At 35.0% G+C, this 13,441-nt stretch overlaps 1 protein-coding gene across 1 annotated transcript; it reads right to left on the bottom strand.

The window, feature by feature from the left end:
- Positions 1–4,068: 4,068 nt before the first annotated feature.
- On the bottom strand, positions 4,069–12,546 carry LOC106064245 (RUN and FYVE domain-containing protein 1-like). The gene is made up of 9 exons (XM_013222739.2): positions 12,463–12,546; positions 11,476–11,603; positions 11,185–11,367; positions 9,673–9,717; positions 8,817–8,899; positions 7,597–7,631; positions 7,189–7,500; positions 6,584–6,655; positions 4,069–5,074 (listed from the first exon to the last, which is right to left on the bottom strand). Exons 2-9 carry the CDS (start codon positions 11,587–11,589, stop codon positions 5,025–5,027), a joined length of 894 nt encoding a protein of 297 aa, XP_013078193.2. The 5' UTR covers positions 11,590–11,603; positions 12,463–12,546; the 3' UTR covers positions 4,069–5,024.
- Positions 12,547–13,441: the final 895 nt, after the last annotated feature.

Raw genomic sequence — 13,441 nt, 5'->3', positions numbered from 1 at the left:
GCGCTCGTACACATTGAGACTACATAGGCCATATTGACTACTAGCCTACCTAGTACGTATTTTACATGTCGAAATAGTTACGTAGACCCACGTAAGAATGAGTTCAGGTTTTCAATGCATCATCAAACTTACATAATGTGAGAACCGGTATAAATAGGCGCCCATCATTAACATACGGCAAACAATGTGTGGGCCGATACGTACGATGGAGGGGGAGAGCAATACAGTCTGTAGCCTTTGTGGGTGTGTCTATGTGACTGAATGGCCTGTGGGTGTGTCTATGTGACTGAATGGCCTGTGGGTGTGTCTATGTGACTGAATGGCCTGTGGGTGTGTCTATGTGACTGAATGGCCTGTGGGTGTGTCTATGTGACGGAATGGTCTGTGGGTGTGTCTATGTGACTGAATGGCCTGTGGGTGTGTCTATGTGACTGAATTGCCTGTGGGTGTGTCTATGTGACTGAATGGCCTGTGGGTGTGTCTATGTGACTGAATGGCCTGTGGGTGTGTCTATGTGACTGAATGGCCTGTGGGTGTGTCTATGTGACTGAATGGCCTGTGGGTGTGTCTATGTGACTGAATGGCCTGTGGGTGTGTCTATGTGACTGAATGGCCTGTGGGTGTGTCTATGTGACTGAATGGCCCTTGGGTGTGTCTATGTGACTGAATGGCCTGTGGGTGTGTCTATGTGACTGAATGGCCTGTGGGTGTGTCTATGTGACTGAATGGCCTGTGGGTGTGTCTATGTGACTGAATGGCCTGTGGGTGTGTCTATGTGACGGAATGGCCTGTGGGTGTGTCTATGTGACTGAATGGCCTGTGGGTGTGTCTATGTGACTGAATTGCCTGTGGGTGTGTCTATGTGACTGAATGGCCTGTGGGTGTGTCTATGTGACTGAATGGCCTGTGGGTGTGTCTATGTGACTGAATGGCCTGTGGGTGTGTCTATGTGACTGAATGGCCTGTGGGTGTGTCTATGTGACTGAATGGCCTGTGGGTGTGTCTCTGTGACTGAATGGCCTGTGGGTGTGTCTATGTGACTGAATGGCCCTTGGGTGTGTCTATGTGACTGAATGGCCTGTGGGTGAGACTATGTGACTGAATGGCCTGTGGGTGTGTCTATGTGATTGAATGGCCTGTGGGTGTGTCTATGTGACTAAATGGTCTATTCACCAAACGTATCACCAACTCCATCGAATGTCTTTGAAAATCTCTGGATTTGAGAACTTCAACCTGATTTTGTGTAGGGGGAGGGTCAAATCTCTTTGAAAATGTCTGAATTTGTCATTGTCAATATCTAGATTTGAAGACCTTAAACCAACAAGGCTTTAAAAGGGACATAAGTATTTTAGGTGAAAAAGCTGGCAAGTGTCACTAGTTTTAAATACTTGGGGGCCATGGGGGCTATCGTCTCAGATGAGGGAACCAAACCTGAACTACTGGCCCGAATTGCACAGTCCACAGCAGCACTTGCAAAACTTGAAACAATATGGACAGACAAAGGCTTAGCCTTCGACACTAAAATCAGATTAATGCGCCCCCTGGTCAAGGCCACATTCTTATATGCTTGCGAATCTTGGATGATGACCGCAGAACTAGAGAGGAGGATCCTAACAAGACCGTATCACAAACGAAAAGATTAGAGACAGGATTAGTACAGCCATCTGCTAACTACTGTAAACAAAAAAAAAACGAAAATAAAACCCCAAGGCCATATCACCAGGTACTCAAGGCTCGCAAAGACCTTCTTTCAGGGAACATTACCAGGACAACGAAGAAGAGGCAGACGGAGAAAGAGAAGGGAAGACAACATATAAGAATGGACGGGCCTGTCATTAAATGAGATTCTATCCAAGGCAAAAGACCGATAGAAATTGAGAAAGATGGTCAACAGCTCTTGTTTGGTGCCCCAACGGTCCAACAGACAAGGGGTAGAAATGGGTAAAGACCTTCAACCTAATGGGAAAAAGGGGGGGGGAGGTCAAATCTTGTTGCCAATGTCATGTTGATTGATTAGCATTGAAACGATCGGACATGAGTTCTCAAACAAGTAGAGTTTCTTATCTATTTACCAAATGTTTATTTATCAAATGTTTATTTATCAAATGTTTATTTATCAAATGTTTATTTACCAAATGTTTATTTATCAAATGTTTATTTATCAAATGTTATTACCTTTTAGTTTTACTTTTTTTTTTTAATCTATGGTTTTGTTTGAAATACCCTAATAGTTTTATTCCCATCTCCTAGTCAAAACTCAAGAATACGATGTGCTTTAATTTTATGCCGAACGGAAAGACTTTGATTTTCATGTCCAAGTCCGAGTGAAATTTAATTAATTTAAATCAAAACTTAGGAATGACTCTTAAGAGCCTAAAGAAACTGGTATTAGCCTAGTTCCAGCTGAAAAACATTCTAGAATGACAGGTTAATGCAATTATGTGATTTATGAACTGTGCAGTGAGGGTTTTCAAAGTCCAAATACTAGCTACATACATTAAAACAGATCTTGCCTCTACTTCGCGGAAATACGTATTTTGGCGGATGGTCTTGGAACGCAGCTCAAGTGAAAAAAACAAGGGGTCACTATTCTTCCTCTGACACTTCATTCAAACTGTGTTCCCCTAAGTAGAAAAGTTATCAATAAATGAAAAAAAAAACAACAACACTGAATCTTAAAGAAACTTAGATGTTGAGCAGCTCCCCCACCCTCAGCTGGGACATTTCGCTCTTGTCCTGTCAAGATCTCCGAAACTAAAATGGGATATTTAAAAGAATATTTCACTATCTCCTGTATTGTGCATGAGCTGCGTGCAACGGCCACTTAATGTTTTCGGAGAGTGAACCTCTTCAGTTATTTAATTTCAATATGTATTTTTTCCCGTACATTTCAATTATTATTGTCATCAATACAGAACCTGTGAAAATACTGTACGAAGTCGTCCTACTTTTTTTCTGCCCAAATCCTGAGTCTGAACATTGCATGATTTTTCGCATGTAACCAGAAGGTCGCATTGATTCTCACTTAATGAAGATAATGTACGGGCCTACACTATTGCAAGACGAAATAGAAAGGGAAGTAACCTTTAAAAAGCTGTAAATTTAAAAAAAAAGATGATTACCTCCCTTATAATAAGGTTATATATTTTTTTTAGCTGTACAAGACTAGAGATCAATATACAATGTAGATTCCCTGAAAACAATATTTGTTGTGGTAATCATTATATAATGAATTTAAGTTTTATTTCTTTTAGCTCTTTCAGATTTGCAGATGATTACATCCTAGCTCAAACAGCACCGAAAAGATGCCAGTCCAGAGTGTATACCTCACAACCAGGCAGTCATCCATTCAAACTGCAGCCACAATAACGTTTTACACAAGTTTTATCAAAGAGTCAAAATTTAAGAACCCATGAGTTAGATATTATTGATAATTAATGATAAATACAAGAAACTATAATAATTAATTAAATAATTATAATTTATTTGATGTCATTTTGATTGGTTCATAAAATAACAAAGCTTCGTTCAACAAAGGGTTTTAAATATTGGCCTAATAAAAAAGTGATAGGGCCGAACTATTTACAAAAATGCAATAAACAGCGAAAAAACAAAACATTAAGTGTGTTGTGTATTCTTGTACACATTCCAAACAAACTTCTAGCTAAACACAGTACATACTGGAGATATGGTTTAGTGAAATATAACAGTAAAGCAATGAAAAGATTTGTGTTGAGGTTTATGTACAGATTTGTCTACCAGTACCACTGAACAAAATATTTAAAGTGAAGGTTTTGTTTAGTAAAGGGGAAACAAGTCTCATTATGTGTTATATACTGCTGAAGATTAAGACATTAGCATAGACTATAGACTTAAACCAAAAGAATCTTAGCGAGGGAAAAATAGAAGATTGCGCCACAGAGTTGGCAACTTTTATTGCCAACAAAGCAGGTCATTAGACATAGATAAAGTATATCAGCATTCATTCAAAACAAAAACTTCTAAAAGAAAAAAAAGAGTCGTGAATGGAAGGGATATTAAAAGTTTTAATTTTTAAAAAAAAAAAGGGGGGGGGGGAGTTCTTAATGCACAAAAAAAGTATCCAGGACTCCTGTGAGGTAGCGATTGATAAAAATGTAAATAATATTTGCCACATAAAATTGATTGACATAAAAGAAAGATGTATCGGCAAAACAAAAAAATAAATTTAAAATACAGAAACATAAGACCAAAAATAGTCAAAATCCATACAACAGACATTGTATAATAAAAAAATTTAGATTACTTTTTATATTACATAAATAAAAACATTTTCAAAAAAATCACAAGGACTTAAAAAATTATAAAAATGGCTTGTATCAAAAATAATATCAACCTTTGGTCATGTAAACCTGCATGACATGACGAATACAAAAAATATTTTTCAAAATAAATGTTTCACATTGTTATGGTTTACCAAATGACAAAGTGATCAATGCAAAATGAATCTTACTCAATTATTTGGCTGGGGTTATAACACATTTTTCTAAAAACTTTACACACAACTTTTTAACAGTAAGAATTGTTTAAGTCAATATTTTTTTTTTCATATTGTACTGAGATCACTTGTCTCAGTTTTCTCAAATAATTGGGAAAGTAAAGGCAGTAGAGAAGATCAGTAAAATAAGGAGAGTAGATTGTTTTGCTGGCTACATTAAACCTCTGATACAGTTGGTTGGTCACATACACAAGAGAAACTCACTACATTTTATGTTATAGAATGATTTACAACACTGAATTACTCTGAATGGATACTAAGGCTGTGCATCTTAGTCTAGTAAGATGTTTATCATTATCTAAAAATCTATGCATATTTATCATTATCTAACAATAGATAAATATGACCTCATGATAGAACTGTACCAGTACATTGTTAACAAACTAGATTTTGATCTTCTTGAATGCTGGCTGCCCAAATTTCTGCACCAAGAACACCAAAAAGAAAGTAAAGAACTGCAACCACATCAGAAATGGGTTTTTTTGGGTTAATTTTTGGAGTTTTTCTTACAGTAGTCACTGCTGCACTGGAGACATGCTGTGGAGAGGAAAACAAAGTTTAAAGATTATTATAATTAACAGGTCAGTGTGACTTCTTATCAAACAAGAAAAAATTTTTTTTTTTTAAACACAATATTTCCTTTACCCAACTTACAGAGCAATTATTTTTCTCTTATTCAACAATGTATGTAAGATTTAAAAAAAAAAGAATATTCTGGCAAATTTTTTTAATTTACTAGACTTTATAACATTCTAATGATCTAGACTATGCACAAAATATTCCTCTAGCCAAATTAACAAATTTTTTTTTTTTTCTTTTTAAAAATTACAACGGTAAAACTAGAGTTTTCCCAGTGTGGTCAAAGAGTTTGTAATTCTTTTCTCAATGATATAGAGCAACTGTCAAGTTTCTAAGAAAATGGTTAGTGCCGTTTTCAAGAATTGCGTCCACCCACCCAGAAGTTTCCACCCACTCAGGTTTTTGAAGTTTCCACTGAATTGTGAATTGAATAGAGGTATTATAATAAAATACTAATAAAACTTCTAAAAAAGAAAGTGCTATTTTGACACTCTTAATCCAGAGTATAAACACCAAAAGGATGTAGGATTAGATGTAACATTATCTTTCTCCTTCAAATGATGTAATGATTAAATAGCAACTTTTGTAAGTAACTCTGCTAAAAATTACACAAAATATTCATGTTAAAAAATGTGGAATGAGTTAAACTAAATAGCAGCAGAATGATTGCATTGAAATGCTCTTCAATAGTCTAAGGTCAGCTGACTACACATGAAGAAAAATTATTCTAACACATTTTGTCTTCACTAAGTCAGTATAAGAATTTGTAAAATCACTTGTTGATACAAACTTGCTGATGTCTGCCTGGTCATGTGGTATGCACTCTGGACTATCATCTGGATGGTCAAGGGTTCAAACCCTGCCCACTGCCATCCTCTGTCGTCCTGCAGGAGGATTGGGCAATGATTTACTAATGTTCAATTTAGAAGAAACATCCTAAATATGTTAAAACTAAACAAACTTTCTCCAGTTTCTAAATCAACCAATTACACTAATGTAATAATAAATGAGAACTTGAGATCAAAGTTCTGCCAATCATCTCCCATGACCTTGTTCTACTCTTTTCTTAATCCTACTGATTGACAGCATTGTATACAACATTAAAAACCCTTTAACAAGAACAGTAATTTTGAGACTAATCTACACAGACACAAGCTTTCTTTTATTCCAGTTAATAATCTTGGGTTAATCAGCAACAAAAACAAAGCCTTTTTTTTTTAAACCCAAAGCTAGAGAGATTTTGTATTTGTTTTTGTTGCATAAATTACTTAGCCCCTTGGAAGTTGGTACATCATCTATAAATAATGGCACAATATGCATATATATATAAGAATGGAGGACCACCTGCAAAGGCAGAGCGTTTTGAAGTAGTCATCCATTCTCTATCCACTCCTAGAGATAGCTTTAAGAAAACCTTCAAAATCTTTGACTAGGAATGAAGAATCAAACAATAAATATTCCACTTACTGTCATTAATCTTCATTTTTTTCTGTGATCTGGTTTTTCTAGGACTTGAAGGTGTACCAGCACTATCAGAGCCTGCATAAAGAGAAAGAATAAGTCTTGCTTCATTCCTTTCTATTGCTTATAAATACAATATAATATAAATGAACAACACTGTCAAAGCTCAATGAAAGTTTGTCACTTGTAAACTACAAGCTAGCTTTTAAAATAGCTTAAACATCCGTAAAATGCAGATGATATCATAGAAGGCATAAGCTTCCAACTTTATAATTGATGGGTGTGTTACATATCTCGATGACACTATAACCAATAATGACAATATCTTCGATGCCAAAGATTAGAGTTGGGTGCAGTATTTCACAGGGCTGTGCAAACAGAGTTGCAACCTGCATATTTCGCCACATCTAATGTAGAGTGTAGGGATAAGGTAACATATATTGCAGAAGCTACACATTATTAGCTAATGTAATCTTATTATGAAAAGCTTTTTTTTATTAAAAAAAAAAACAACAACTCACTCCACTAAAGAAGCTTGCAGTGTGTTAGTATGAAGTCATTGTTATTTAAAAGATTGCTCAACAAAAACACATACATTCTGAATGACTTACCACAGCTTTGATTTAGGCCCTTATCATCGTCATAATCAGTCTGCGTGATTTTATTCACATTGGTAAGGATATTCTGTACGTTCTTAAGTTTTTCTAACAGGTCAAGTTTCTCTTTTTTGACAACATCCAACTCCTGGGCCTGTGCTTGGCATGTTTTGAGCAATTCAATCTGCAGATTATTTTGTTCTATTTCTTGTTGAATCTTTGTATCGAGGGTGGATTTCATGTCATTCAGTTCTCTGTAGATGTTCTGCTTTGCTTGTAATTCAGCTGTTAGCTTTTGTTGCAGCTCTTGAAATTTCAAGTTTGATTCTTTGACAAAATAGAAAAGTAAAAAATGTTAGCTCCAATGACCAACCAATGAACAAAATCAGAATGATTTGAGTTTTTGTTTATGTTAAAAGTTACCTTCCACTAGCTTTTTGTTTTCATTCTCTAGCAACCTGAAACGTCATGAATACATTAATATATGGGATGAATACATTAATAATTAAGATATGCAATGGATACTTAAAAAATATAATATTTAATTCCATAGCCTCCTTCCATCATGAAGCGACAATGGATCATATCACAAGAGACATTAGCTATGTTGGAAGGATGTTGCTCACATAGTGATTCCCCCTCTCCAAGCTGCTGATGTTTCCAAAGGAACGGAAAATGTCAATACAGAAGGTTCTGCAATGGTGTAGCAATGTGTGCTGCATTGAATAAAGGTCAATGGTTCCTGATTTTTTTCCTCAGGGAAGACTGTCAAAGCTGTTCCCATGTTTGAGTTTATCCACATGGCAGCAGAAGTTTGGATTCAAGAGTTTTCCTTACAGCCAAGGTTAGCCTGAAAGCACCAGTTACTTGTCTTTTCCCATTCAACTCTCAGTGATAACAGTTCTGCCAAAATCACTATCCAACTCCTAATACGCAATTAATTCATTTAAAATATGAGATAACTCATTTAAAAATATGAATTGAGATAATACTTATAAAATCATGATTTAAGATGAATACATTTAAAAATATGGTATAAGATGTATAAATAAAAAATATGCGATGAATACATTTAAAATATTATCTGGAATGAATAGATTCATAAATGTGATACAAAATCAATATATTGATTAATGTGATATACAATAAAACACTAGACCACACCCCCTTCTTTTTTTTGTTTTGGTTAGACCCCATAGTGGAATCCAATAAATGTGCTGCACTCAAGACAGATGGAGGCTTGAGGGCTATAAGGCAACTTGCTTCCAAACAGAGTGAATATTTCAAATCCTACTGAAGTCTTTGATTTGGAACTTAAGGATTCTTTGGATGTCCCACAGTCCTACTTACTTAAAAGGGACTCACAATATATAGATTGCTCAGTACATTGGATACATTACTCTTCATTTAAATTTAACTGACAGAAACAGATGAAATTATCAGATCACTTGATCTGAAACTTAAACTTAACTTTTTTCCAGACAAACTACTGAGCAAACAATAAGGGAAAAAAAAGTTATAAAACAAAATTTCATAGTGACACAAATGTTGTTTTTTCAAGAATTTAAAAAAAAATTGCTATCAGAGCTTTAATTCTGATCAGGCTTAAAAACAAAATAGTGCAAAGTAATTCAACTACTAACTCCTTAGAGGATTGCAGCTGGTTGCATGTTACCGTCAGCTCTTTTATCACTTCTGCTGCCTCTTCTTTCTGCTTTTCCAGCTCCTAAGTGAACACAAAAAAATGTTCAATAAAATAATTCAAACTTCACAATTTGGTTGAACAGTTCGTTTTACTACTTTGTAAACTGAGCATTAAACTGGTGTATGTTTTTTAGCCATTCATCCCCTTATTTTAGCCCACAGCTTCACTGCATTCAGACCTATTAGCTCTTTTGTTTTCGTCTGGACACTCATCTGATGTTGGCCTATCACAATACAGTTTGCAGATCAAAGCATTTTCTCTTTTATAACTTTTGGTGGCCTAGCAGCCATAGCATTAAGAGGTCCAATGCTCCCACACTCATGACTGATAGGAGCCCACAGGGAGCATTTAAAGAAAAAAAAAAGGTGCTGACTGTAAAAATTTAAATGTATTAACTTCTTAAACACTTTAACCATATTGTTCTCTCCTTAGAGCCCAAATCAGCCAAAAGTTTATGCAACTAAAGCACTTCTTTTTGTATGTTACTTGAGATCAGAACTAAGGCCAAAAAAAATGCTATTTAACTTAAAACAAATATTAACACTGTATATGATATTTTACTTAAAACAAATACCATATCCACTGAAAAAATAGACAGTTGATATCTGCTGATTAACGGAAGGGAGGCCACAACAGTATTCTTGAACCAGGGCTTACAGGTACACCAGTGATATCACCTATATATTTCTAAGACTTGGAATTCTTTCCCTACGACCTAACCATTGTAATCTTAATCCAATAAGTTTATTTAATTTGTCAGAGCCTTTCAGCAACAGATTCATCTTATACTTCACCTGGTTATTACTCTTTACAGCTTCAAGTTCCAAAAACAATTTATGCTGTAAAAACAAAGATTTCATTAGATTACTTTACAAACAAAAAAAAACCCATCAGTTTCTATTTGGACTATAGACAAATTCATTTTCTAGATAACTAACTATGAAAAGGATATTAAAATCAAATTAAATATATGGCTGATTAACATTAGAAAAGTCAAACTAAAATCAACCACTACTCAACAAACTAAGGACACAGGAAACATTCCCATGGACGTAACATAGCAATGAAAGTTTATGTGAAACCAAAGCTGCATGGTCATGCAATATGTGCTTTGGACAGTCATTACACTAGTCCTGAGTTCAAACCCTACTCTTCTGCAGTACCACACATGACCTGTTGACCATCTCTCTCCATTCCCCTCTGCATGGATGCAAGTCTCTTCCATTAACATTTTCTTTCTTCTGCTTTTGTTTGTCTGCCTCTTTTCCCTGTTTCCCTAAGAAAGGTCTCAGAGTGAGCAGTGCATGGATCTCATAATACGGCCATACATACATGGCCCGTTGGCTATTGTGAACCTGCTATGGATTTCAGATCTTCTTATCTTATAAAATGCTAACGTTACTTCAGAAAAGATTACATCCTACTCGCATCCCTAGGTCAATGCATTCAAAACTCTGCCAAGTCATTGGTTTTCCTGGCTGATTCAGGCAACTCATTCCATGTTCTAATATCTTATCTTATCTTATCTTATATAATACAGACGTTACTTCAAAAAAGAAGATGATTACGTCCTACGCGTCATGCATTTAGTCATGCATATTAACCAATGACTTAAATTCTGCCAAGTCACTGGTTTTCCTGGCTAGCTCAGGCAACCCATTCCATGCTCTAATAGCACTAGGGAAGAAGGAGTATTTGTACAAATTTGTCCTAGCATATGGGACGAGGAATGTGCCTTTATCTTTGTGTCTTTCAGAGTATTTTATTAAATTTTGTTTTTGTATTTGAAGATTATGGTTCAGTGTTTTATGTATGATTGCTACTTTACTTTTGAGCCTTCTGTCCTGAAGGCTTTCTAAATTTAGTGATTTTACTAAAGGTGTTACTCTAGTCAAATGTGAATATTCGTTTGTTATGAATCGCACTGCTCTATTTTGTGTCTGTTCTAGTTTCTTAATGTTTTCTTGAGTTGAGGGGTCCCAAACAGAGGATGCTAGGGAAAAAGGACTATTTATGCTAAGTTTTCCTAGCATGTGGAACAAGAAATCTTCCTTTATCTTTGTGTCTTTCTGAGTATTTTATTAGGTTTTTTTTTTTTTGTATTTGAAGATTATGGGTCAGTGTTTAATGTATAATTGCTACTTTACTTTTTGTCTTCTTTCCTGAATAATTTTTCTAAATTTATGCATGATGAGATTGACACAAGGATACTTGTACAACAAAATTATCTTCTCTTTTATAAGATAAGGAAAGATAAGACAAGTCTAGCATAAATATTATCCTAAAGATACTACTAAAAAACAAACCTTTTCTATTTCCACATCAGCAATTTTCTTTTCCAAGTCGCCAACACTGAGACCAAGTGTTTTCATATAATCATCTGCCATAGATATTTTGACAATGACGTCTAATTTGTTTTTTAACAGTTTGGTCTTATCTTTGGAAGCACTCTCCAGTAATCCTACCAATCGATTTTGCTCAGCTTCAGCCTAAAACCATCAACAGCAAATTATTATAGCCCTAGATCTACTAAACTTAAATGTAGATTATAAGTTATATAGAAATAGTTTTTAATCTGTTAACCTTGACCTACTTACAGCATCTATCTTTTCCTGGCAATCCTTCATTTGCTCTCTAAAAAATTTATGCCATTGCTTGACTATTTGTGAAGCATTACAATTCATTTGATTCTGTTCTTTATCTTGATCCATTGTTTTGAATTTAACTATTTTAAAAAAATGACAATGTTAGCCTGGGAAAAAAAAAAGAGAGGGTATTTGGGTCAAAAAAATTAGTTTATAATGTAAAGCAACAGGCCATACAGTAAGACAATATTAATAATACTAACCATTAATGAATGGATATAATACTAATAACAAACATATTATGTTTGAATAGGCATTTTGAGAACATAGACATAGAGATAAAAAGGATAGGTCTTAATTTAATAGTCTTCTTAAAGTAGGCCTATTTGTAGGCTAGTATTAAAACATTACAGTGACAAAAAGATGCAGATCATGTTCTTTCAATGCAATGTAGGCTGTAGGTCTAAATCAATACCGGTTACATTCCAAGCAGGCTGTCTGATTTTAATAGATTTTGAGTCAAGTTTAAATCTATACTCAAATATTACTGAAGATGATAGACTCTACTCAGAAAATTTATAATTAGCTCCTTGATGTGCAAGATTAGAGAGGGGGGGGGGAGGTGGAGACAGCTATCAATGCTGATCTAGAACTGATCTGATCACTGGTAGTCTTTCTAAAAGTATTCACCTCAGTGTGTTAGCGATTCATTGCTAGTGATAGGCCTAATAGATTTATTTAGATCTACTAGATCTAGATCTATCTAGTGTTAGTTCAACTCATTGCTTTTTCTGCAATAAGTTAGATCTGTGTTAGATCTAAATGCTACAACCTCAAGCAAGGATGATAAGTTTCACTTTCGTCATCCAAGACCAAGATAAGATAATAGAGTCTAGACAATATAGTCATACTTCATAGATCTAGAATAATCTAGACTATTCTAGTATTCTAGACCTAGAATATAATATAGATATAGAATAGATCTAATAAGAGTTTTACCGCGAAATTACTCTGAAAATATGCACCGGGATACTGTAGTACTGTACAGTAGTCAGTGTAGTGAGTGGCTTTGTGAACTTTCTCTCTAGATCTCTAGTCTAATGCAGTTATAATAAAAGTTAAAACCTTGGGCAGAGCGCAAACGATGGTCGCCGTCGATCAGACAAGATTTTATCTTAGAAAGTTAGTAATAACGCTAGATCTAACTGAAACAAGTCAGTTTAGCATTCTCGTGAACACCTAGACTAGAAATCTAGATTCTAGAAGTACACTGCGGACTCGTGTAATCAAATCAAATGATCTGATTAGAATGATTTAGAGAGTAGCCTATCTACACACTACAGTCTAGTCTACAGACACCCCACGTGACACTAACAGCATAGCCTCAATACAAAGATTCCTCAAGGTATATTAACTTTGTGCCTGGTGACCGGGTCTCGATCGGTTGAATAATGTTTAGGAAAGATATTAACACGAACTCATTTTTGAAACATTTTTTTGTAATGATGAAAACGAGACGCGTAGGACGTAATCATCTTCTTATTTAAAGTAACGTCTGTATTGTATAAGATATAAGAGAGATCGGGTTAAGACTACCAATCCGAAGTGTTGCTTATGTGTTCTTGTAGTTCTAAATGGCTTTGTACATGGCGATTAGAAAAGAAAGTCGCTTAAGTCCCCATTTAAACATAGGCCCTACAGTCTAGAAAAAAAAAACAACTCACGCCGTGTCGTTTTAAGTTGCATCTTTAGCTTAAAACTATTGGCTTGGAGTCTTTGCAAATCTCATGGGTACGTTCAGACATTTAATATTGAAATTAGTATAGGACATATGGCCTATTCATTATGGCTTTAGTACGAAACATCAAGTGATGCAATATTTCTAGGTTATAAAGGAAAACATGCACTTTATAGCAAGGTCATTAAATGGCTTTTTTTTCCTAAGACACTTAGAAACATTGCGTTAGTATTCTAAAGA

Source organism: Biomphalaria glabrata, chromosome 3 (genome assembly GCF_947242115.1).
Source record: "Biomphalaria glabrata chromosome 3, xgBioGlab47.1, whole genome shotgun sequence".
Lineage (NCBI taxonomy): Eukaryota > Metazoa > Mollusca > Gastropoda > Planorbidae > Biomphalaria > Biomphalaria glabrata.
The sequence above is the reverse complement of the archived record's forward strand: the minus strand, read 5'-3'. Positions and strand labels throughout refer to the sequence as shown.

What these genes read in the sequence shown, in the direction of transcription:
- LOC106064245 (XM_013222739.2), bottom strand. Translation starts at nt 11,589, where the DNA reads ATGGATCAAGATAAAGAACAGAATCAAATGAATTGTAATGCTTCACAA. An exon ending in GCCAGGAAAAGATAGATGCT is followed by an intron (nt 11,368 to 11,475) that starts GTAAGTAGGTCA and finishes TGATGGTTTTAG; the next exon opens with GCTGAAGCTGAGCAAAATCG. An exon ending in CTGTAAAGAGTAATAACCAG is followed by an intron (nt 8,900 to 9,672) that starts GTGAAGTATAAG and finishes GTGTTCACTTAG; the next exon opens with GAGCTGGAAAAGCAGAAAGA.